At 39.4% G+C, this 24,929-nt stretch overlaps 1 protein-coding gene across 1 annotated transcript in view; it reads left to right on the forward strand.

Moving 5' to 3' along the window:
• Positions 1–1,096: 1,096 nt before the first annotated feature.
• Positions 1,097–24,929, forward strand: part of MICU2 (mitochondrial calcium uptake 2) — a gene marked incomplete at its 5' end in the record, with an annotated part of 64,377 nt that continues 40,544 nt past the window's right edge. The window contains 3 exons of the mRNA XM_014966105.1: positions 1,097–1,256; positions 23,383–23,414; positions 23,528–23,603. Of these exons, the coding sequence (XP_014821591.1) occupies positions 1,097–1,256; positions 23,383–23,414; positions 23,528–23,603 (268 nt within the window). The remainder of the gene's footprint in view (positions 1,257–23,382; positions 23,415–23,527; positions 23,604–24,929) is intronic.

Genomic DNA, 24,929 nt, shown 5'->3' on the forward strand with positions numbered 1-24,929 from the left:
ATCAGCTGGTGAGACCCTTGCTGCACCCGCAGCTGGCCTGAGAAGTAACCAGGAGCCACTTATATTGCCCTGTCTCAGGAGTAACCCCGTTTGCAGCACCGTACTGGACTGCTCAAATGCCAGGCAGCCCATAGGAACGATCCAGAAACTGAAAACTGCATAAAGGAATAGTGATTGTTTGCTGGAAGACATGATGCAGCACCTCAGTAGGCCATGGACTAGGCTGTACCAGCTCAGCTGCGGCACACACCGAGTAATGCCACGGGCACGGGCCTCGCTGCAGACCCATCTTGCTGTTTACTGACTTGTTTCAAGTATGTTCGAGTTGGGATCTCGGTACTTAGCCTTGGATTTTTTTGCTTTTCCTTCACTTTCTCACATCTTTGAACAGTCCTACCCACTTGTATGATTTTGATCCCGCGTCTCAATATTTAAGGCGGAGGGGGTGGGGGTGTTGAAAGATTTTTGATTGCTTAACTAGTTGAATCTTTGGGGCTGATGATGGGTCTTTTGTTGGTGTTTTCATTGCTTTTCCATGTTTCTAACTTCTCTGAAAGACAGGGCCATAAGCTAGAATCTCATTATACTCACATCTTAGGAGTTGCTCCAGAACTTGATAATTAACTCCAGGAGTGGATCATTTGCATGGATACAGAGCACATTTCAACCTTTGCTGAGCCAGTCACTAAGCTGGCAAAATACTGTTTGCTGTCTGGTCAGTTTAGTTTTTTGTTGAGCTAGCAAGCTGGATTTGGCTCAGCAAGAGACTGACAAGTAGCAGAGCTGGCAAATGAGGAGGTGCAGGACCATAAGGCCGAGAGCAAGGGAGTGGGAAGGAAAGGCAGCTTTTGGTGACACCAAGCCATTAATTTGGCTCAGCTGTGTTGTGAAGGCATGCTCTCAGCAAAGCCAAAAAATACTTTGGATGTCACATAAGCATGTCGTTCATTAAGACCATGGCATAAAAGCTTTAATTCCTGGTATTCTCTTGTTGTGGCTACCTACAAAATACTGAGGGTAATCAAGATCAGGTACAGCATTCTTTTGAATGACAGAGTTGGTGTACAAATACAACCATCTTTATGCATGATTTTTTTTTCTGTTTCAGAAGGAAGATGTCATTAATGAGGAACGGGACGAAAGGCTGTCTCTTCGGAAGCATCGCTTCATGCATTTTGCATCATTGGAATATGAAGGAGAGTATTACATGACACCAAGAGATTTCTTGTTCTCAGTAATGTTTGATCAAGTTGAACGTAAGTCGTTTTCTTATCATTGTATTTGTGAAGGAAAAGAAACCTGTAGGTCCCCTTAAAGGTGTAATTTGCAAATCACTGGGATAAGACCCTTTATCTGACCTAAATCAGCAGAAGCCAATTTATAAATGTTTTGCATATGGATTCTCGGAGCCACCTTTACACCAGTGAAGTGAGGCTGATGATTTAGAAATCTGGTGACTTGATGATGACATTACGTCTCTGCATAATTTACCTGTCTGATCAGTATGTAGTTCCTCAATTACTTACATGTCACAGAAAATGCTAGGACTGTAATATAATAGTGTTCATACCATTCCTGGCCCCGTTATCTGCCTATCCACTTCACCAGTAAGTACTCTGTGACCTTTTTTCATAGAAGAGGCAGTAATGGGAGTGACTTGAATGAGTGTAATGAAGCATTGAGCTTAGCTCGAGGTTTCTGGTTTCAAATCTCCTCTGAGAGAGATAAATGATTTGATAAAACCTAGTTAAGAACAGATAAAAATTCTATGAATGTTTTTAAAACAGTACTTTTAAAAGCATGCTTTCTGAGGAGAAGGTAGGACCAGGAGACACAAAAAGTGCATAGGTTGTTGTCCTCCTTTCCTCCAGGTTTTTCTGGCCCCATTAGCTCTGCATTATCTTAAGCTTCCTTTATCTTTATCTGTATCATCTTCTGTAATTTCCACGTTACACTGATTTTTAAAACAATGTATGTTTTTTCTCCAAAAATTTGCCTTTTTTTCTTTGGAAAGATGAAGCTCGCCAAATTTCAGAGAGGATTGTCACTCAGAGGACAAATGCTCTGTTAGTACCTCTGCTGAGAGGAGAGAGGGAAATCCCAACTTCAATTATTGTTTGCCGCAGTCTGCACATACTGATGAGAGCAGCACATTTTCTAGCAAAAGGCAGTCGTCGCCTGGGGTGCTGTGCCCAGCTGGCAGCAGCCATCGAAGTGACTGGAGGGTGTTGAGCAGGAAATACCCCCAATTCAAGGGAATTCAAGGTAATGTGGAAGAGCTTGAGAGACAGGGAGGAAGCAGGAGACCTGAATGCACTGTGATTCGAGCCTGCAGGAAACCTGGGGCAGAAGTGAGTTTACTGACCTGCAAGTGGTCAAAGGATAGGACACAAGAATCTGTAATGAAAGAAGTTTTCTTGTGTCTGCCAAAAATCTATAGGTGATAAGGATACATGGCTTTGCTGCTGACACACGACTTCTAATATTATACAAAGCTGAATATAAATCCTTAGAAGGACTTTATGAGCCTGAGAGTCATGAAGACTCTCAAAATAACTTTTTTTTTTTAATATATGGCTAATGGAAGGAGTTCTTTCCCCTTCAAAACTTAGGTCATTAAGTTAAAAACCTAGAAGGGATTTTCTTTTGAGGTTTCCAGCCTGAAACATGGAAAGACAGTGCATACTGAAATTTTCAGTTTTGAAGGTGTGGGTTTCAGACAGTTGCCTGTGAAAGCAAGGTTAGAGAAATAAGTGTTTTTCAGTCTTAGCAGTTCATACATATTAATTGGTTACTCCAACTATAATAGTACACGTGCAGATTTTTAATGAAGTGGTATACAGGTAAGATTTATTTGTACTGCAGCCAAATTAATTTCAGTTACTTTGCTAATGTAAGTAAGAAACCAGAGTTAAATAGAAAAGAAAAAATAATGACATGAAAAAACACGTGAACAAAAAAAATCTTTGCACTAATGTGTATTTAGCATTTCAAATTGAGGTCAGGCTTACAACAACAGCATCATAGACAATTCATAGAAAAATGTTAATACTTGAATTTAATGCTTCTAAACATTTTTTAACCATTATTGGTGTGGGTTTTTTGGCCAGTAGCATAAACACAACAGTAAGCATTTATCTTCAAGTCATATTGCTTGGTATTTTAGGTTTTCTTGTAACTGCAGACAGAAATAGCATTTGTTAGCAGAGAAATACAGTGTTTTAAGTATTTCCAAGGAAGTGGTTCATTCATTGTATTTAGGAGAGTTTCATAAAAGGTACAGACCTGTTTCAAGTATCTGTCCAGGTATACTCAGAGTAGATGAGTAGATCAAGATGGTGAATTTCATAGCAAAGCAGCAATTTTTTTTCAGAAACTTTCTGCTTATATAAAAAAATTAATTCCCTTTCACCCTGAACAGTGGTTTTAGAAAGGAAAACAAGGATGCCATCCCTAATCCTAGAAAGCCCTTCAGTTACTAGCATACTGACATAAAATTTTAACATGTGATACTGCATACCAGTGGTGAGCTGAACTTAAAGCTGTAATGATCTGATTATTCTCTACCAATTTTTGATTAATCACTAATGAAAAAAAAACCCTCTTGGAAAAATTCGAAGCACCTTGGCAGTAAACGTTCATCTTCATAAATATTTACTTGGAGTTTACCAATTGGTTGCTGTATATAATAATATGGAAGGTTTAGGGCTGTTCTAAAGTTTTGTTTCTGCTGTCATTTTTACAGATAATAGGCAGGAACATATGACCAGCCTCATGAGCAATTCAGCTGTGTACACCAAGAAATATTGCTGAGGTTGATCACAACGTTCTGTTGCTTTGTTGGGAGATAAACACTCCCAAAGGGGAAAAGACAAGCAAAAAGAGGGGATGAGAAGCAGTTATGGATTGGGAATAGGGGTTCAACAGCCACTGGTAACTGTCATTTGGGAACTCCTTTGAAATCTCTTGTTAGTTTTTAAGTATAATTAAATTTAGAAGAAAGTAAATAAGGTGTTGTGTAAACTGAATGAGTTGTTGGTGCTAGATCAAAAGTGCTGACGTTAGAAAATACCAAAATGTTTTAGGTATGTCCAGATTGTCAAGTGAATTCCTGTACACAGTTGGGTGGAATTTATTACTGAAGCAAAAATCCTAGGTGTGCCCTTTGACAAGGTTGCAAAACATGCAATAAATTATAATTTATTATAGAACACATTTCCCAGATAAGAACACAGATGAACTGTAGTGCAAATATATCAACTGTCATCCAACCCAAGTGATCTTGAACCCTGCTTGATAGACCTTCGTTCACTAGTTCTGCTCATTTGTTTCCTGGTGCATGGGTTTCTCTATTACTCATTTGCTTTAAGGTAGGCCAAAATTGTGAAATCTTGGCATTCCTGTTGATTAAATCACACCTGCAAAGTTATTTACTGTCAGGGTGATAATGAAGAAAAATATTTACAGTCCTGCCACCTAAGGAGAATGAGCTGATAACAAATGCAGAGTTTCCTGACAGACTTATTTTGTTCTGCATATTGACAAAGCAAAGAGCTCTATAAAGGAAGAAAGGCGCCGTCCAAAAAAAAATTTGCTTGCTTTTAGATGCAGTGTTTCACACTGGATTACCTTTGTAAATATTTACCTAATTCTATTACCGTTAGTTATTTTATAGAAGGAAGCAGCCGCCTCTTTATAGCAGTGGCAAACAGTAAATGAGAAGTGGCACAACATTTGTGTCATAGGTGTTTTGTCCCAGTTAACATAGTGCATACTAAATGCACCGTTCAGATTTGTGGATTCATGGCTCTATGCCATGTAATCTCATGTTAAAACAATGCTACCACAGGGATGTGTAGCAAACCATTGCAGAACCAGCCACGTTCTTCTGGGTGTTCTGTCAGGTGTTCATGGAAACCATCATATCTGATGCAATGGTGGCTTAGTGAAAAAACGTTTTCTGTTACTCTTCTGATCATGTTGTAAAAACTTGTCAATGTTTAGTAATACCTAATAAGAATAATATGACTTTGCTGTGTTGCATAAGAAATTCTAGCATTTTTAAGATAAGCAGTATAAGAAGGATAAAGCTCAGCTGACTTACACTGAATTTTCATTGTAATGCAGGAGTGTTTTAAAAAGACCTTTCCAGCTTCATGTTAAACTTGTGTTTTAAACAGTTGTGCATACTTAGGCTCCTATTCCAGATTATACAGACAATATTGTGTTAGAGTTTCTCCACGGAAATATCGTCTCTGGTGTGCTGTTGTTGTAGAACATAAAAGAAAATCTGTATTAAATTTTGAAAAGGACTCCAGATGCAAGAATCATTCAGAAAATTAAGATTTTTGTATTGCATTAAGTCTAGACTGTGTTTATGTTTATTTTTCTGGAGAAGATTATTCTATTTCAGAAATACCTTCCCCTTTCAAGTAGAAGACTAACATTCAGGTTAGCTTGTCTGATAACAGTTGATACCTGATAAACAGACTTCTTGATCCTTCTATATATACTCAGTCCAGATTTAATGTATTGTAGTATCTTCACGTCCTGAACCACTCCTTTATCTGTGGTAAAACAGATTTTCCTGTGTTCTGTAGCACCAGGATGCCCAAGGCAGTATTTCCACAGGAGAGCCTACATGCCAGTGAGTAATAGCACATTTTAAGTTTGCTGGGAGAAGTTATTTGACTTGGTCAAATTTGCTGTGAAAATGGGGTTGGCATAGGTTGTGGTATATTGGCATGTATGGCTTCGTGTTGCCCCAGCATCAGCGTGGTCATGAATGTGAATTAATTCTAGGAAAGGGTACAGGACAAGGCTGCAATGGATACAAAATTGAGTTTTCTGTTGTCCTTAGTGGTGCTGATGCAGTCGGTGGGGTTTGGAAATCCGAGAGGGAGCAGCCAGTAAATGGACACTTCGGAACCAGCTGAGTCTGTCTTTTTTTTTCTGTATCTTGAGTTTTTGCCTTTTTTAGCATTGCTACGTTGTAGTTGTCGCTGAACTCCTCCAAACGCAGTAGAGAATTCTGCAAGCTGGGATGTGCAGGACAGAGATGAGCCCTTGCCCAGTGCTAGATGGGCTAGATGGAAGGTAAAGTGAAGCAAAGACAAAGCAGCATCATGATGGTTTAAGGTCATTATATGGATCTCTTCTGAGTTCTAGAAAAATGAAACAAAATCAGCCGTTTCTAGCCAAAGCTTCTTAGTCATCGTTGTTTACTCATTTCTTAAAATGGAGTTATAAGTGAAGGAAAGTAATGTTCCTGTTGAGGGATCTGCACACATAAGCAAAGATAAGCAGACCGCTGAAAATTTCTGCTTCTATAATCAGCCAATACGGTGTATTTTTCATCTTCATCACCCAAACAACATTAGCAAATCCTACCACAACCCTAAGAAAGTCTTTCAAGTAACATATTGTATCCAGTTGGCCTTTTGCTTTCCCTTAAATGTCCAAATACAACATTAAAATTGATGTTCTGGATAAAATGTTAGGTCATTTTGGATAAAATGTTGTACCTCAGCCAATTGTTGGTAAATAGATAAGCTGAATAAGATCTTTTTTTTTTTTTCCTCTTTTTCCCTCAGCAATAGCATGTTAAACACTGATACCTTAGTTACATAGGCTGTCTGGTGCAACACTGAAGATCTTCATGGGATTGGTTTATCTAAGAATTAATTTGAAATAGTTCTTTATCTAGAAACAGTAGAAATACTTCAGAAAGTACCATAATCTTTATAATGTGTATTTTTGTCTGGGGATAAGCTTTGTTGTGTAATCAAAATAAAGACTAATGCAATTTCGTAGTGGTTGTATCAAGAAGTACTACATAACAGCATCGGAAACGGGATTCTTGAGGGGAAATGGGGTCTTTCACCCCACAGCAATCAAATCTGGTCTGTTGGCAGCTTTTTTTGTGTATTAACCACTGTCCACTGCACTGACTTATTGCTTGCTCTCGTTTTTCAGAAAAACTCGTTAGGTTGAGGGTCTGAAGAATAGATGCAAGAGGTGAGGGGATTAGAGCAGAGGTGTTAGGGGAGAGCGGGCTCCCAGCGCTGTAGCCCCTGCAGCTGCAGCAGTGAGGAAGCCTGCGGGGTCCGGTGGGGAGCAGGGGGAAGGAGTGAGCAGTGGAGTTTGGAGGAGAGGGAACCATGGAGCAAGGTCACTTCAGAAGAAGCAGGTTTTAACATATCGTTGCCTAGGGAGGTGGTGTCCTTTTTTTGCCCCCGTTCCATTTCCATGCCTTGAACCACGTTACAGAGACAGTGCAGAAGGTTCCTGGGATACATTCCTTGTAAGGTCAAACAGGAAAATATAGTTTTGATCATTAAAGTTATACTGACACTGTGTCAATTGCATTTGTATTTTGTGGTTATGTCTGCATGAGACGACAGTAAGGTCACCATAAGCTCGTGGCTTTGTTGTAATTAATTCTTGTTTTTCCCTTTGTGGCATTGCTGACTAGCTGGAGAATGATGCAGATCAAAGTTCTTACCTCGACTGACTGCAGTGCTTACTGATTAGGTAAAAACTTCAGCAAGATGTTATGTTTTGAAAATATATTACTAGCTATTTAGCTCTCTAAAATCCAATTGTTAATGAGAAGATATATTGCAACTTCTCAATGAATGAAAGCAATTTTTAAAAATCCAACACAAAAATAGTACCCATAATAAAACTGGTCAGGCTTCAGCAGAATAGCAAGCAAGAGGCGAGTGGTCTCAACACACATCTTGAAGGATTTAGTTATTTAAAGTGTGAAAGTTATTGGTTATTTAATAGCATCTGAATGGAAAACAGATTCCTTGAAACGAATGAAAATATATTGTGCGCATACAGAATACTTGTAGTACAAGTAATGGAAAGATCTGGTTATTAATAACAGGAGTCTGCTTGTTGTATAAACATCGGCTGCCTTAGAATTTCAGGAGTCTTGCAACAGTTTCTGCTTTATTCAAGTATTCCAGTTTTGTGACATTCTACCGTGAGATTTAAATACTTAACTGAGAAGTTACTTTTTTTTTTTATACATATGAGCAAATTTCAAGAGCTTGTATAATCATTCTTGGTCTCTGAATAGTTTTCGTATTTGTAAAGGGTTTTATTTTTTATTTTTGTAGAATACCACACACTATTTCAACTACATTTAGAACATACTGTCGGCATACCACAGAAAATATCTCTGGGATTTTTTCTGCCACGGGTTCTGAATTCTTTTTGTCAGATTACTTCAGTATTATTTTTTTAATAAATTCAGTGGAACTTAATCAGTTCTGAAACATCCTGCTTAACTGACAATTAAGTCTTAACAGATGTAGCGTGAAAATCAGACTCAATGAATTTTTATCACTCTTAAATGTATTTTAATTTCTTGCAACATATGTCCTTAACACAGACAGGTATTAGTTTGTACCTAAGAAGTACAGTCTGTTTTTAAAATTCCTTGGGTTGCATTCAGATACTTGGAACCGATGGGGATCTGGCGGACCCTCGGTGGACGATAGCAGGTGCCAGGAGTGCAGGTCAGGCACTTGCCAAAATCTAGCACGCGTTCTACCCTCACATTTTCATTTGTTTGTAACTCTTTCAGTGCTGATGGTTCTGTGCTTTTCCTTAGGTCAACACTGAATTTTTATTATATTAGTAATAGGATTTATCCTTTTTTGGGTAATCTTAAAATAGGCTGATTTTTTCACTGGCATGTTGTCATCAGAAATGTTACATTTGGGTTTGTTTTTTTAAATATGTAAGGTAGAATCATTGAGTATCAGTCACTTTTATTCTAGGCAATGATAGAAGGCAAGGTGTGCAGCTTGCTTTGGCAGATGAGAGGAGTGGTCCTTGCTTGCCGAACAGCCCGGGTCTCCAGGGAGACCTTTGAGATGTTCCACCGCTCTCTGTTTGGAAAACACTGGCATGGATTTCCCAAGAGAGAAACTACCCAGGTTATCCTCCCCTTTTTACTCCCCAGCCCTGCACCTGCAGGAAGTTATAGCAGAGATTGCACTCAGTAGCCTTTCTCCTCTACCGTGAAACAAAAGCAAATACTGAGCTCCAAGACTTTTTTCCATGTGTAAAACACACAGGTTTCTCTTGTTAGAGACACCTGTTTACAGGGCACTGTAAGCCCTTGGGCTTACCAGCTTCCTCCTTGCAGACAATGCAGCCGAGAGCCAACTCTTAGTAATCAAATCAATGTTGTTCAGTCCGTCAGAGAGCTCTGGTCCTCACACCACCATCCATAATGCTGTGACCACCTGGTCATTCTGCTGGCTGCATCTCTAGTGAAATACCTTTCCTCTCAGATCTGGAAAAGGCTTGAGCACCTGAAAGCATAAGGATTTTTCAGCCATAGCTAACGAGTTATACAATGTTTTCCAACAAATCCTGCCTTGGTTCTTACCAAATGAAAGGTAGTTCAGCATTGTTACTATGTCCAAATGCATCCTAGTCAGTCGTATTTTTTTTTTCTATTTAGCTTATCAGTATAGAGAAAATGCCAATATCCTGGGACTGCAATCCTACCTGGCTTAATTAAAATTTAAAAATGGGCTCCTTGTATGGAAATTGATTATAAAACATGGCCAAGCCAGCTGCCATTTGACTTTTCTCCAGACAATTTCAGTTGCCTTTCAGAAGAGCTGGCGTTTGAAGTCTTCACTATGATACAGCTTGGTCTCCCAAGTGCCAGCTGCCTTTCCAAACCTCGAATTCATGTCCCTTGCACCAATACCTCTGATACCGCTGGAACTACTGGGACAGTGGTGTTTTGCTGCTGTATTGGTCTTGGCAAGCACTAGGTTAGTCACGTATCCCACCTGAGAAACTACCAGTTCCAGAAAACAGACAACTTTTGTCTTTTTTTGTTCCTCTCCAAATGTTTTTTTGGTTTTGATGTAATTCTTCCTGCAGAAGAGTAAGGTGTGTTTGTTCTTAACTGTGGACTGGATCCAAACAGTTGCAAGCCTTGCAGAGCATATTCTTATAATAGAGAATGCTAAAATTAGTCATTTTGTCTCATGTGGATGGACATCTGCTTTTCAATTGGGACTGTATTTATTTACTGTGTCTGACAACTTCCAAACAGTCACCCACACCCTGACATAGCAATTATTTCTTCTCCATAGATTTTTTTGATGAGAGCTCACTTCTGGTTTACGGTTTTCTGTTTCTTGGGAGAAAGTATAAAACCTAATGTTCAAAAATTTCACCTGCTTCTCTGGCTTTGTTCAAATCGGCAAAAGAGAGTAACTATTTAGCAGAAAAGAGAAATGGTTTTTGTGACGTTTATGGTGGTAAAGGCAGTCTCTATTGAAAAAGTAAGAGGGGGTTTTAAGACAGTATGGTCAATTTAGAAGTACAGTGGGCAACATAAATTAACTTTACTCTTTTGCTCAAAGAAAGCCATCTATTGTTTGCTGTTCATTTGCACCCACTTTGAGAATTGTAAAAAGCCTACTTAAAATTCCAATTCAATCTCTTTCTTCTGCAGCTAAAATAAATGCACATTTCAGGAAGATGGTCCCTATTCTTTATGTCCAGTACTCCCATAAGGAGGAAAAAGGATATCTGCTTAGTTGTACCAGTGTAAGAACACTTTTATTTATTACCACAGCTCACCTAAGTTAACATATAATATCTTGTAATGTGTTTTTAAGGATTTGTATCCTCTACTAGGGTGATACATAATGGCTTAGCACACGTTTTTAGCATTTCATGGCTAAGTATGTCAAAATTTATTATATATATTCTGAAAGCCAGCTCCTATTTTAGCAGTTTAAAAACTTAAAATAGAGACCTTTTAAAGATTTTTCATGCTCAATTTAAAATAATTTGTAACCACGGCTTATATTGGAAAATGGTGACACAGCATCTCCTCTGTTGCTTGAAAACTCTTCTGATCCCCAACCTAAAATTAAGCACGGTTTAAAACCACCTGCTCTTATGCCAACATTTCTCATTACCTAAAACTGGAGTTTTTTCTTTTGAATCTTAACCGTATGATGCATTATAGATAATTATATTACCACTCAGCACTGGTCTTGTTAGGTTAAGCAAACCCAGGCTTATTTTTATTACAGCTTCATTCTGGTACTCAAACTGGCCAAAACTGGATTGCTCCAGTAGTCTTTTTGTTTGGTGAAAATAGGATAAACCTTTCTTAGCTTAAAATAGAGGAGTATTCTGTTATCACTTACATACCCTTGGAGCCCCTGCTGTAGGAAAATTTCCCAAACATCTGTTAATTGCTATGTGACAGATGTTAATGATGTATAAACAAGTCAGACTCAGCGGGGGCTGTTACTGGTTTGCTCAGAGCTTCTGTATGTGCTAATAACAGAATGAGCTAATGTTAGAAGTAGAAAATCCTGGCTAATTTAAAGGTAAAAGCGAGAATGACATGAAACCATCAACTGAAGGAAAGCAAGTCAGTCACTGAAAGGAACTCTGATTGAGTCCGAGAAGGAGGAATGAAATAAAAGCTGGACATTGCAGTAATGCCTGAACCTGGAGAGTTATGGATATAATGAAGTAGGGCTGTGCAGGATCAGTAAAATGCCCAAAGCAGTAGGCAGTCTTCTGTAGGAAAATTCCCAAACATGGTCGTTAGAATGTCCTTATCTTCTCACAATGGCAACTGGAAAAAGGAATGCTGTCACTGGGGTCATCTATATTAAAATGGCCTTCCCAAATTTTCATGTGAGGTTGCACTTCAGAGCCTTATAAAGGGAAAAGGTTCCTTCTGGAAATTCTGACATGACAGGATTGGCTTAATTCAGCTCTGAATAGCAATTCCCTTTATCACTAGTCATCTTTGTAATCTCCAGGAATCTGAAATATCTGAAGTGCTACAGTATTGCACCTGTGCCAAAAGTCTCTTCCCCTAAAATAGCACTTTTATTCTTTTTTTTCCCTTATGCAGATTCACTAATCACTAATGGGAGTTAGTTGCAATTATTACAGTTCTGCTGAAAAGTAAAGTGATGCATTAGGTTCTATTAGAGTAGACATCTGGTAATTCAGTACGTTTGTTTAATAATACTAATTGCAAAATGGGTATGTTTCTTTGAGTGTTTATTCACCCTTTTCTTTCCATGGACAGGGTCAGGAGAGTTTGGGAGGACGAAGAACAGAATTATAATATCACCAATGGCAAAAATAGAAGTATCTTGATTAAAACCATAGAATATTAGTGAGTGGATCCAAAACAATCTTGTATACTTTCTTTTGTTTAGATTTGTCATATTTTTCAGAAGTTTCACTTACCCACATTCAACACAGGTGGTAATTAATTTACTAAAACATTTGAAAATTTCTACTAAAGAGGGTAATTTCGTCCCTTTTTGTCCTCTTATACAAATGTATTTGTTGTTTTGTCAAGAAAAGTCTGCTGCAAAGCAGAGGTGGAAAGGAGCTGTAGCTCTAAGTAGCCCAAGTCACCCCATGCAGTAACTGAACACCATCTAGTGGGTGTTTGTTTAATCCTTTCATTCCTAAACAGAATTTATATTGGTTATAATTTACAAATTAACTGTTTTGTAAACTCAATGCCCTCAGACATCTAGTCACTGTAAATTGCATGTTCATGTATAGGGCTTATCTTCTGCAAGATAAGCATAATAAGGTTCTGAATTTTTTTGATGTTTACCATGTTCTGGACAGCAAGACAAGATGTCCCAGACCTTGAGCTTAAGCACTGAGCTCTCATGAATGAAATTTCCAACATAGAGTTGTTTCTTTTCAATACAACGCCCAAATTCACTGTTAAATCCAGTACTTAATGCTCTCATGTCTTGACAAATAAGGCAAAAATGCTCTCTTCCTTCATAGGTTGTTGGTGGGAGTTGAAGCAGGATACTGTCTTCAACTGCGTAAAATGTTGTCGCCTTTCATATAAGCAAGGGGGAAAAATCCTAAAACTCCATATGAAACCTACCAACTATTGGTTTTATTTGGTGTTAGTACACGTTACAAAAACACCTAAACTGATATTTTCCTGTTGTGAAGTTGGTCAGGTGACTGTATTAAATTAGAGATGTCTTGTATTCATGGCCTTTCTAGAAACAAGTGTCTGCAAACATATTCAAAACCTGACTGGACGTGGTCACGGGCAACTTGCCCTGACTGACCCTGCTTTGAGCTTTTTCCAGCTGTCACCATGAGAAGATAAGGACATTCTGATTACCACAGTGATCTCCAGAGCTCCCTTCCAACTTGAGCTGTTCTGTGAATGAGGCAATTTCCCTTGCCCATGAGGGAGCCCCACTTCATGGGTCTTCCCGCAAGCTTCTCTGCAACTCCTGAGACCATCCTTCTCAGTCACCAAAAAGGTGCTGTTTGTGCTATATTCCCTAGAATTGCTACTGGGAAGGAAAGAACAAGGATGTGTTTAGTCTGTGGAGGATGTAGGGCAGCCCTAAGGAGTCAAATTCTAGACATTTGATGGAAGGACAAAGCGCTAAGAGAATGAAACAGTTGCAATAATTACCACTAGCATTAGAATAGTGCAGCAATAGAAATCAGACATCTGCTGATGAGATTTCCAGATTTCACAATAGCAGTGCAGAAGGACCTATATCTCTTTTTTTATTTTATTTTTTTTCTTCCGAAAGTCTGACTAGAAGTTGCTGGGATGTGATGAACGGAAGTTTACCAGACTGATACTTCTAAAAAAATTCCACTGTACTTTTTCAATCAGCTGTCACCTCTTGGAACGTTTTTTGCAATATTTCTAAGAACTTTTACTGCGTGTTGCTGTAGTGGAGGTAAATTAATCTTTAAAAGAAAAATACTGTTTTAACAAAAAAGAAAGCATTAATGATGGTGTAAATAATTTTGATATGTGATAGGGTGAAACAGGAAAGAAAGTGAGCTACTATATAAACTGGATCTAAATAGCTTTTTATATTTACAAGACTCTTGAGAGCCCACTCAATTTATGTGAAATGTCAGTGCTCCCAGTTACTTACCCAATGCAGTAATTTAAATTGGCTTGATGCGCTAATATGTCAGCTATTTACTGCTTGGACACAAGTGCTATAAATGCCCTACATCTGAACAGAATTATGGTAACAGCACTGCATTTTTCATCTGATAATATGAATAACTTCAATTTTTTCACAAAATATTTCTAGTTTTAATTTTTAAATCATATCAGGTTATTATTTTTTCTTCTGTTTCGCTAGGGGTAAGTAGTATCAACATCACCCTGAAGTTTTTCCTTGGATAAATAAGTTTAAGAAAAAGCAAACTGTTTCATAAAAAAGCAGTTGAATTAATGTCACTATTGTCTTTTGAACCCCGAACTACAGTTTAGTATCAATACTATCTTTTGAATGTGCGAGTGTGTATTTGTGTGCGCATAAGCTGATGAGATAATGCATGAGCAAAAGTCTGTTGGGAGCAATAGGACAAAGTAGGTGATCCACGTGGTTGTTTCTGGCCTTGTTATCTGTAATTCCTGCATGTTGGAGTGTTCGTTACATATCAAAGTGCAGTAAATAAACCATACAGTGACTTCATATATTTTTATATGATTTGATATGATTTACAGTTCCTGCTTGGATAAATTGCATCAAAGCAAGAAGGTGAAGAAGATAGTCCTCTCTGACACATGCCATTTTTTCCCTTGTTCCAGCTTCAGTAAGGTAGCTTTATGCTAGGGATAAATTCCCACACAAAGGATGAATTCTTCACCTGGCACTTCAGTTGTGTTTGCCGACAAGTGAATCCAATTTGTAATAATTAATGGTCTTTAATATTCTTGTGCTTAGACTTTAACGGTATTATATGTTTTGGCATTTTGCAAGATGCATGTGAAAAGTAACACTTTGTCATGCTAGGGAAGATCTTCAGATACATGGAAGAGTAGAAGCTGTAAAGGAGGTGGCTGAGTGAGATATGATAGGGGTAGTTCCTCCAGTGGTGATGGTGGCTTTATATTGAGGACATGAGCTTAAATGATGTCTTACACAGTGAAGTGAGAATCAGTTTCTGGTGCTTTACGGTGTTGACCTTTCCTTCCTTCATTTTGATTGTGGGATGATTCATTTGTACACATTTTCATTCAAAATCCAAATTAATTTCTGCTTAAAATTAAGATGGAATTTCCTGAAGTTGTGCATGCAGTTAGATTTTTAACTGCATCATTTCATTGTTGTTTTTCTTATCTTTCTATGTTCTTCTGATTTTTGTTATACTTTCCTTCTGTAGCCCAGAAGTAGATTACAGAGCCCTTGGGTCAGGGATCATGACTTACAACACTGTCTAGCAGAAGAACAGAATTAAACCTAGGAGGCTACAAGGCTATCACAATAGTTTATCTTCTTCTGTTGTTAGTACCTTGACCTAGCATGTGCTCTGGCACTATAGTATTTAAAAAGCTAGTCTTTGTTAGCTATAGGAGATAACAATATAAACCATAGCAATGCTACAGAAATCATCTCTTCTTTATTTCAGGTTAGGATCAAAGTTCATTAATTGAGTAGTCTTGAAGGCTTAGTCAAGCTTATGCTGTTCTCTTTGCTAGAGGAGACTGACTACTACCTCAAGCCTAATACTAGGAATTCTTCTTGAGTTGAGGCTCTGCCTGCCTGCTCCTCGTGGAAGGTCCATGGTTTTGTGCAGATTCAGGAGATGCCACCCATCCCAAAAGTCTGAACTGCATAATGTTCTCTACCCCTCAGGTCTCAGAAACATGCTCAGATGCAGCTCCTTATAGGTAATCTTAATTGACCTTTATAATACTTTATTGCTCCAATTATGCAGCCACTCTGCCTCTTGAACTGTAGTACACTTTGCCCCTGTATCTGATGTTCTTAATAAAACTGAGAATACATGCCCTTATTGCTGCTACCATCGGGCTGATAGATGGAAGGTTGGAAAAAACAGATTACAGATATAATAAACACAAATAGTAGTCGTGGTGTGAGTTACTTGGTTGCATGCAGAAGGATTCATCTACTCAATTTAAATATATAAAAGCTGAATGTCAGGTCAGAATGAGTGATTGTAGCGTCTCTAAATTTAAAGTTAATGGAAGGAAACAGGTAAGTCCAAGGCCTGTACTAGATACCTATTGTAGCCTGGAATAAATTGCTCTTTCGCGCTGTCTTTTTCTCTCCCTGATTATAAAGGGAGCCTGGGGTCATTAGTCAGGATGAGTTTGTAGACAGAGATAATATCTTTTATTAGACCAGCTGCTGCAAGTTGGAAAAATTAGACAAGCTTTTGGGCATATGAGCTCTTTTTCAGATCTGAAATAGAAGCAGCAGATTTCAAAGTTAATTATAAACCCTTTTCTACGTATGTCCTTACCCCATCGTAGTTACAGCAAAGCACCACAGAGATCACTAACTCGGATTTAGGCATCTAATTTTTAGACATCTAAATGAAGCCAGAGGAAGCAAGCAGGAGGTGCTTATTTGGGAGCTTGAGGGCTTGCGTTTCACGTGACACATTTTTCCTCTGGATGCTGCCTTTAGTCCTAAGCTGAAAACCAGACCTCCCCTGCAGAGGGCTGGTAGCCTCTCCTGCTGGGGAGATGCCCACCTGCCATTGCACTCTCAACTTGGCTTCTTGCTGCTTAGGTGTTACGTGTGAAGTCTTAACTTGTATCTCATGCTCCTTTTGCAGCCGAGGGCTGCTGTTACACGCCTGTTAGATTTTTCTGGTGTTTTGGAAGAAATAACTTTCTGTACGCAGAGGTATCACTGCTACCAGGCAGTGCAAGGCCTGTGGTAAGCTTGGAAGTTTGAACCTACTCTCAGCTTGTCCAATCTGCACTTTGGAGATGTTATTAGAGGGAGAGCAGATCTGAGAGCAAGTTAATTTTCCCCAGATAATACCTAAGGAAAAGTTGTTCTCATGCTCTCGCTGCCATCCCCACAGACTCCAGCTGTGGTGAGGACTGAGCTGCTTGTGTGCTCTGTAGCGAGGACCACAAAATCTTTTAGCCTGATGCCTTTGGTTGTTTTGGAGCTCCTGGCACCGCTGGTGAGTTGGTGCCACAGTCTTTTTAACAGGTTTTGAAAACTGGCTTATCTTAATTTTTCAGTCTGTTTCAATTTCCGAAAAGACCGTGTCATCCTTTGATGTTTTCTCCCTGCATCAGCATCCCACCCTTTTTACCCCGGGCTGCCTTACTCACAGAGAAACCTTCCGGTATTGACTGGCTCTGATGCAACTGCTTTTCTGAAATGGAGATTTGCCAGCGCTGGCCTCGGCCCAGGACTGTGTATTTCTCGTTTCCTCAGAGGAACGATTGCTCTAAATAAAGAAGGACAGATGCAAAGCTTGTTTTGTAAAGCATATCAGAAGCTTCTATTATTGCAAATTGCCTTTTCCACTGGGCATACTTTAATTTTAATTCAGGTGGTTCAATTCACTAATTCGTGTGATTGAAATGACTTTTATCAATTATCTTTCAATGGAGCAATGCACTAGTTCAGTAAAAGCTTTCTAGCTGAAGTGGATTCTTAATTCATTTAAATGGCACACTCATTTATTATTCAGATATTGGTTTGCCAGGAGCTATTATAGGAATCTGACCACTTGGTTTGTCATGCTTTCCAAAAGCCTTAAATTATTTTGCTGTCCTTGATTTATCTTGAATATCACTAAGATCACCCATATTTCAAAAGGAGGCCTTAATAACTAATTACTGGCTTGAATTTTTGCCCTTTACTTTATCGGTTTAATTAGCAGTAAGTACTTTATAAATGCATAGAAGAGCTTTAAAGAGCTGAGAACGTAAATAAGGTTGGTAAACAAAGGACACCTTGTTGAGATAAGGTGCTTATCCAGAATCATAACAAATATCTGAGAGAAATCTGGAAATGAAATACAAGCTATTGATTTTCAATGATCTTCTATTTTAGGGTAATTGAACCAAAAATTTTAACGGGGTCTCCCCAGGGAAATCAACATACGTGATTCTTATCTAACCCAGCTCACCAGGGTGCTGGGGCAGGATTCTCAGAGTTCAGCTCAAGGGAAAGGTGGCCACCAGCTGAAGGGGAGAAATGCCGTCCTTGTTCCCGCGGCAGGCAGGCTGCAGGGTGGGCTTTGCTGTAAAGGCCACGGCGTGAGCTACACACACTGGGTTTGGGTTTTTAAATGCCCTGATCCTGCCCGCACATTACAACTGGGCTGAAATCCCATCCAGATTAAAAGGTTTGTTTCATGCATCGTTTTGCAGAATTGGAGTTTGGTTGAGCTGTAGTATGCTTAATGCTATTCTATTCTTTTTCCTTTTTTTATTTTGAGGGGGGTGGGGGGTGGGTGGTCAATAAATGGTTCCTAGTACCCCAGTATGACTTTGAAGTTGCCAGGCTTCATCAAAGATAGCAATGGTTGCCATCTAAAATTAAAAAACTGTGAGGACAAATTTATTTATTTTTTACTTGTTTATCACTGTGTCTATCTGAAATGGAGCTAAAAAGAGAACCTGGTCAAACCATCTCGGTGACTTTTCTGATAAAGAGGACAGAAGTTTGTTGTCCTCCTAGGAAAAAGTAGATTTCTTATACTGTTCTCATGAAATTAAATTAATTGAAATTAAGGTTGTGGAGAAAGATTGTTTCAAATCATAATTTTCATTTCCATTTTACAAAAATAGAGCGATCTTGCAGACATGTAAAATTATGCTTTCTTGCAGGTAGTAGTAACTTCTCTATTTTTGCTTTGGCATCCAGTTATTGTTATTAGAATGGTTGATCTTAGGATTTTGTTTATTCTTTGGCTCTAAATGTCTTTTGTCAGATCTAAGCCTTTCCTTAGCAATACAGGTGTAAATGGGTATTACTGAGTGCAAGTGGGTACTTGTTTAATTCAACACTTTCCTAATGTTAATCCTAACATTGATGTCGAGCCCATTCTACATCTTACAGTAAAAAACTGATAGATGATGGAAGCACTTCTATTGTAAAAAATGGATGTGACAAAATACTGAGGTTTGCCGAGGGCAAATTAAGGTTGACGTAGCTACTTGAGGCAGCGTTTTCTTAATTACAGTTGTCAGCTAACTTTCTCGGCTAACAGCACAGAATTTGTGTGCTTCTAAGTAGACTCGGTATTCATTCAACTTAAAAAGCTAAAATGGCTTTTTGTCCATGAAAGGTGTGTCTGTACCTCATTGTTGTTCCATGGATCCACCATAGATGGTGAAAAGATGATAGCATCTGTAAAATATGTAGAGACCCTTGAAAATACTCTCAGTCCTTTATGCCAGAATTCCATCACAGTCTTGGCAAGTCTTGCGGGGGTGGGGAGGGGGAGGGAAGTTTTTTTTCTTCTCATTCATTCAAGTCCTAAACAATAAAATTTCCAAGTTTCTTTTTCTGATACCAAATAAGACTATTACTGCTACGAAAGAGCTTTCTAATACGGCATTAATTTACCTATTGATAAGAGTCTATCAAGGTAAAAGAATGAAGCTATAGAAAAATGCATCATGCAGATCTTTTACTTAGTTGATGAAATAGTTCCTAATAATTATAAACATTGCCTGTATTTGTATTCCTCAGAGAGATACTACGATCCTGATACATTTATAGTCATGTGTCAGGAATGACAGTACCAAGATGTAATTGATAGAAAGGAAGGGGCTTTTATTTTTTTCAGTGTCTGAACCAGCTAAGAAAACTGTTCATACCTTTGCAATGTCTTTTCCTAATTGTTGTAGACAAGGCCTTAAAAGACCTGGTTCTTCAGAGGGCTGCACATTTTATATGGTAATGCGTGATATTAACAGAGCTTTGCTTGTAGGTGTTTAAAGGGATCTCATAATTAGGAAGTGAATAAATGGAGAGAAGCACCAAGAGCTAAATTAGTATTCAATGAATGTTATGAGTGCCACAATAAAAGTAGCTAGTGTTTCCAGGTGAAAACTGAAATTTGAGTCTTCACAGATGATTTTATATGGTGACAGTACCAATGGAATATAATTGGATTTAATTCTTAGAAAATATTCAAATAATTATTGAAGGAAACTCGTTCTACAGTTTAAATTATTACATTATTATAAGATTGTATTCTATTACTTTACATAAACAGCAATATGAAAAATAACACTAGTGTTCCATATGTCAGTTTTTTCCAAAAAAATTCCTGGCCTACCAGTACACATGGTTGCTGACGTGTATGCCATTTTCATTTGACTAGGTTATTAAATCTTTTGATTTTGAAGTCTGTTTGAGAAGACCACCATTAAAAGGCCCCACATATATTACTCTGCTGTGTTTATTACTGAGAAAAGAAGAAACGTCTTTGTTTATCTCTCAATCTGGCCCTTTCCTTCCTGCCATTTTTTCATCTTCTATTGTAGCAGCAGCCCCTTGTGCAATCAGTTGTGGCAGGGACCTTCTGTCACCCACCTTTATCTGCCCCTCACCACATCTGGGGTGAAGTGACTGTCCTCCTCCTCCTCTTCTGCCACACAGCAGAGGCTTCCTCTCCCCTGCTAGTCCTTTTGCCCATGCCAAGATTCCCCAGTCAAGGGTAGCATGAGCACCTCTGTATTGTTGTGGTTACTGTCTTTTCATCCCTGAAACAGGTCAGTTGGCATGTCAGCATCTTCAGCATTCTCTGGAGGGTGGCCATGGCTGAATGCAAGAGGGCAGATGTTGATGGCTGCCGCAGCCGTTTCTAGGAGCTCTAGGCAGTTGCAGTTGTGACTCTGGGCTGGTGAAAAGAGTGTCCACATGTTCACAACAGATATTCCTTCCCTTTTTTAATTTTTATCACAGTAGGGTAATTCTCATTGAGGATGTGTTCCCTAAAACTGGGTGCTGAAGTGTTTCAGAGTTACTGTGCTGAATACAATATGAAGAAGAGAGACATGGACTTAACCAAGTGTAGAGCCTCACAAACTTGGCCAACTAGTGTTTGAGCTGTAGGTCCCAGTGCTTTCTCCTCACCTTACATCAATTATTTATGGCTTTGCTGTTCCAGCTCACACAGTTCAGCTTGTCTCCCTTCATCATCCTCCTGGATGCTGGCAAAAGGCTGCTGCCCAGCGTACTGCTGCAGTGGTGTTGCTGTCCCAGATGTGATGCTCTTGGGGCCACCAGGAGAAAATGAGTGGAGCTGCTGTTAACCAAATAAGAGTGCATGGCTGGCTTCAAAACAGACAACTAATAGAGAACATTTGCAGTGAAAATAGCTGCAGGGTGGCTTTCCCTCTTTTCTTTCAGGTACTGTTTTTCACAGACCTACAGCCTGACTCATTCCCTCTTGTAAGGTTTCTTGCCATGTGGGTCTCCCAGAGCCGAAAGAGCTGCCGTAGTTTAATTCCACATTGAAATGTTCTGTATGGAGGAGGTGACATTTCAAAGCTTATCTCTGAGTCACTTGATTTGCTAAATAGCCATTCATTAAAATGCTCTGCAGAAGTGTACAGTGTTGAATTATACTGCTGGTGTTACACTGGACTGCTCAGGGCTCAGCCTTGCTGAATACAGGGATTTTTGCTTGCTTTCCCAGGCTGTTATTAGTCTGATTTCTTTTAGCTCAAATGAAGGAAAGTAGAGGATTTCATACTTCCTTTGAGCTAGAAGGTATCTATCTGTGAAGCTTTATATATGTGTGTGTGTGTAAATATATGTACAGGCACTGCACAAAAATGTATTCATCCACAGTAACAGGTGGTGCTGGCAACACCTGTTGCTGGGGTCACTCAGCACGCCAGTATTAAAACCCTAATTTTAGTTGCTTATAACTTTTGTCAAACTTAAACATTTGGGTTGCAATGTTATGTGCCAGGTGTCTGCCTTAGGCTGATTTTGGGGGGAGGGAGGCGGGGAGAGGAATTTATCAGCAAAACTGTTACTGGCAGTTGAGGGAGCAGAGGCCAGGGCACTGGTTTGCCTGTGCTGAAAAATGAACCATTGCTGGTTGAGATGTGCCAGCAGCTTCCCCCCTCCAAAGCCAGAAGTTGCCGGTGGAGACTCCCTGCAGCTGGCCATGTCTTTTGCCAGCATTGTGGAAATTTTACTGTTTTACTGAGAATGCACCTCTGTCTGGCTAAATCATGGGCCTGTGAAAATGCTTGGTAGAAGTTTGTTGACAGCTGCCCACCAGGCTGTCTCCATCCTGCCCGTTTTTAAACAACATTGCTGCGCTGGTGACCCTCCGGATGGAAGATGCCCGTGAAGCGGCAGAGTAAATAAGCTGTGGAGTCTGAGCGTGGAGCAAAGGAGGCTGCTGCACGCAGGGCCACCATCTTCATGGCAAATGCAAGCAGCTCTGCTAGTACTCGGACAGTGTGAATAAATAGGAGAGAATGGCTGGCTGGAATCCAAGGAACTGGTGATGAAGGAAGGGAGCGATGGGCTGAGAGCAGTAAGAGTGAAGGACACAGGGTTTTAAGAACCGTATGAGGAGAAGTGCTGAGGAGACAGGCCTGTGTGATAGGGCAGATAGACTGAGAAGGGATGGAGCGTAGCTTCTGCCAGTCCATGATGGCAGGATTTCTGTGGGCCTTGCCTAACCAGCTGAAACATTCCACTGATAGTACATCGCAGCTCCTCAAATGGATGATTTCCACGGAAATACAATCTATACTGCTGCCATTTGAGCGTACAGGCTTGAACCTACTCATAAACGCTTAGGAGTTTGCATGGTTTCATCTGATGCTGTTTCAGGAGGCAGAGTTGTTCAATTTACATCTGCTTAAAAGAAACATCAACATTTTCATTCTTTTTTTCTCTTTTTCGTATTTCTTGATTGGGTATTAGGAAAAATGTTAACACTGAAAGGGTTATTAAGCACTGGAATGGGCTGCCCAGGGAAGTGGTTGAGGCACCATCCCTGGAAGTTTTTAAAAGACAGGTTGACATGGTGTTTAGAGACATAGTTTAGTAATGGGGGGGTGGATGTATGGTTTTCTTTTGGTTTTTTTTTCATTAGAGTTAGGTTGATGGTTGGACTAGGTGATCTTGCAGGTCCCTTCCAACCTAGACAATTCTATGATTCTATGATTCTTAGCTTTTGCATGCTCAAACATCACTTGAAGGATTATTCTGTGTGCACGCAACTACAGTTGTTTCCTACTGTATAATCTTGCTTTGGAGCCTGTACTACGTTTGTAGCTACAGTAAGCAAAATCACACTAGTAAGTCAGTCATAGATACCAAAGTGGGCTGTGGTTTCATCTAAGTTTCAAGAACAGTTGAACAGACTGCTCATATTATTTTTAGAAGTTGCCCTTTCTTGATCATTGTGGGAATTAGAAACAAAATGCCTGTTGCAAAATACTCTGTTTCATATTACTTAGCATTTTCCCATAAAAATCTGAAGAAATGCCACAGAACCTGATCAAAGTTTAAAGTCAGTTTGTTATTGAATGATGATGATTTTTTTTTTTTATTATAGGTAAAGCCTCAGCCAAGAAACTGACGAAAAAGGTAAGCAAAACATTTCTTTCCTTGTTCAAAAGAACCTGCATTCTTTCTGTTACTCAACTGAATAGCTTCTCTTTCAAAACTGGCTTTATATTTTCTTGTTGGTGTCTTTCAAGGAGGTAGATGCTGCACTGCTGCGTGTTGCCAAAGCTAAACCAGGACCGACCTTTTTTAGAGACCTTGGTGATAAAGGTAATGAGCACTTTTGATACTGAACAATACATCTTGCTTCATATTTTTATTTATATTTTTTTATTTATATGATTTATTTATATGATATAAATTTAATATATTTTTAAAGAAGATTTCATGGATTTGACTCCATCCCCATCTAGCCAGTAGCTGCCTCCTTGGCAAATCTCTCAGTTATGCAAGAGAGAGTAAAGAGGCAGAGCTGGGAATTAAAAGCCTTCTGAGGTGCAGGAGGAGACGTGAAAGAAACCAGAAAGCCTACTTGGGGAAGAGAAAGGAGCTAAAGGGATGACTTCAGCACAGAATGTACTTTTAGGACTTGTTAATAAGCTGCTGTTTCACTATATAACTTAAATGCATGGAAACTAAGAATAAAAATAAAATTTGTATCCAGTTATGTTAAAGTGGCATCCCTGATTGTAAAAGCAGTTGAACTTCTTTCTCCTTCTTCAGGAGCTCAGTGGCCCTTCACAGCACTGATGTGTTTTCGTTCTTTTCACCCAGCATTTCCACCTTATATTGGGCTACATAAAGAGAACACTCTGAGAGCTGGGATATTGTTTGTATAACAACAGAGAATTAAAGAACACCAAATAAACACCTCATTAGCATAAATTAATTGAGGGGAGAAAACAAACAAGAGGATCAAGAAAGCCAAATAGATGAGTAATTAACCATTTCACCAGTAACAAAGACTGACATCCACAAACTAATGAGAAAGACTGACAGCGTCTATTCACAAACTTTCTGTATGGTAGAGTTCAGCCTGAATCCCTTACCCCGTGGACGTTTCTGGAAAATAAAGCTGCCTTTGCACTGCTGCAGTTCCTTGGCAGGCATGAGCCATGCTCTTTCCACGCACAGCAGCTCCAGGGGCACGGCTGGCAGCTTGTGCCAAGAGAGCAGCCCTGGACCTCAGCCTGCAGCCCTTCGGCCTCATGGCTTCTCCTGCCTCCAGCTCATTTCTCTCATCCTTGTGTAGTCATGGAGGGGTCTTCAGCTGGGCGCCTTGCTTGCCTGCAAGCCCCAACATACCCCAGCTGCCCTGAAATATCTCTGAACAGGTTGAACAGTTTTTTTCCTATCCTAGGGAAGGCTAGTGAATAGTCATTCCCTGCCTTTTCAAATTACTGATCATCATGTGCTTTCCCAGGGTTGGGTTTAAGGGTTTCCCAGTCTTTAATGCTTGGATATGCTCTCTCTGTCCCTGCATTTTTAGAACCTTTCTTTTTCTAGTGGTTGACACTGCAAATCCCCAAAGCACTCTGCCTGGGAACACTGGGAATCCACTAAGAGAAAGTGAAAACATCAAATCAGCACAATCCT

This window comes from Calidris pugnax, unplaced genomic scaffold, assembly GCF_001431845.1.
Source record: "Calidris pugnax isolate Ruff unplaced genomic scaffold, ASM143184v1 scaffold20, whole genome shotgun sequence".
Classification (NCBI taxonomy): Eukaryota; Metazoa; Chordata; class Aves; order Charadriiformes; family Scolopacidae; genus Calidris; species Calidris pugnax.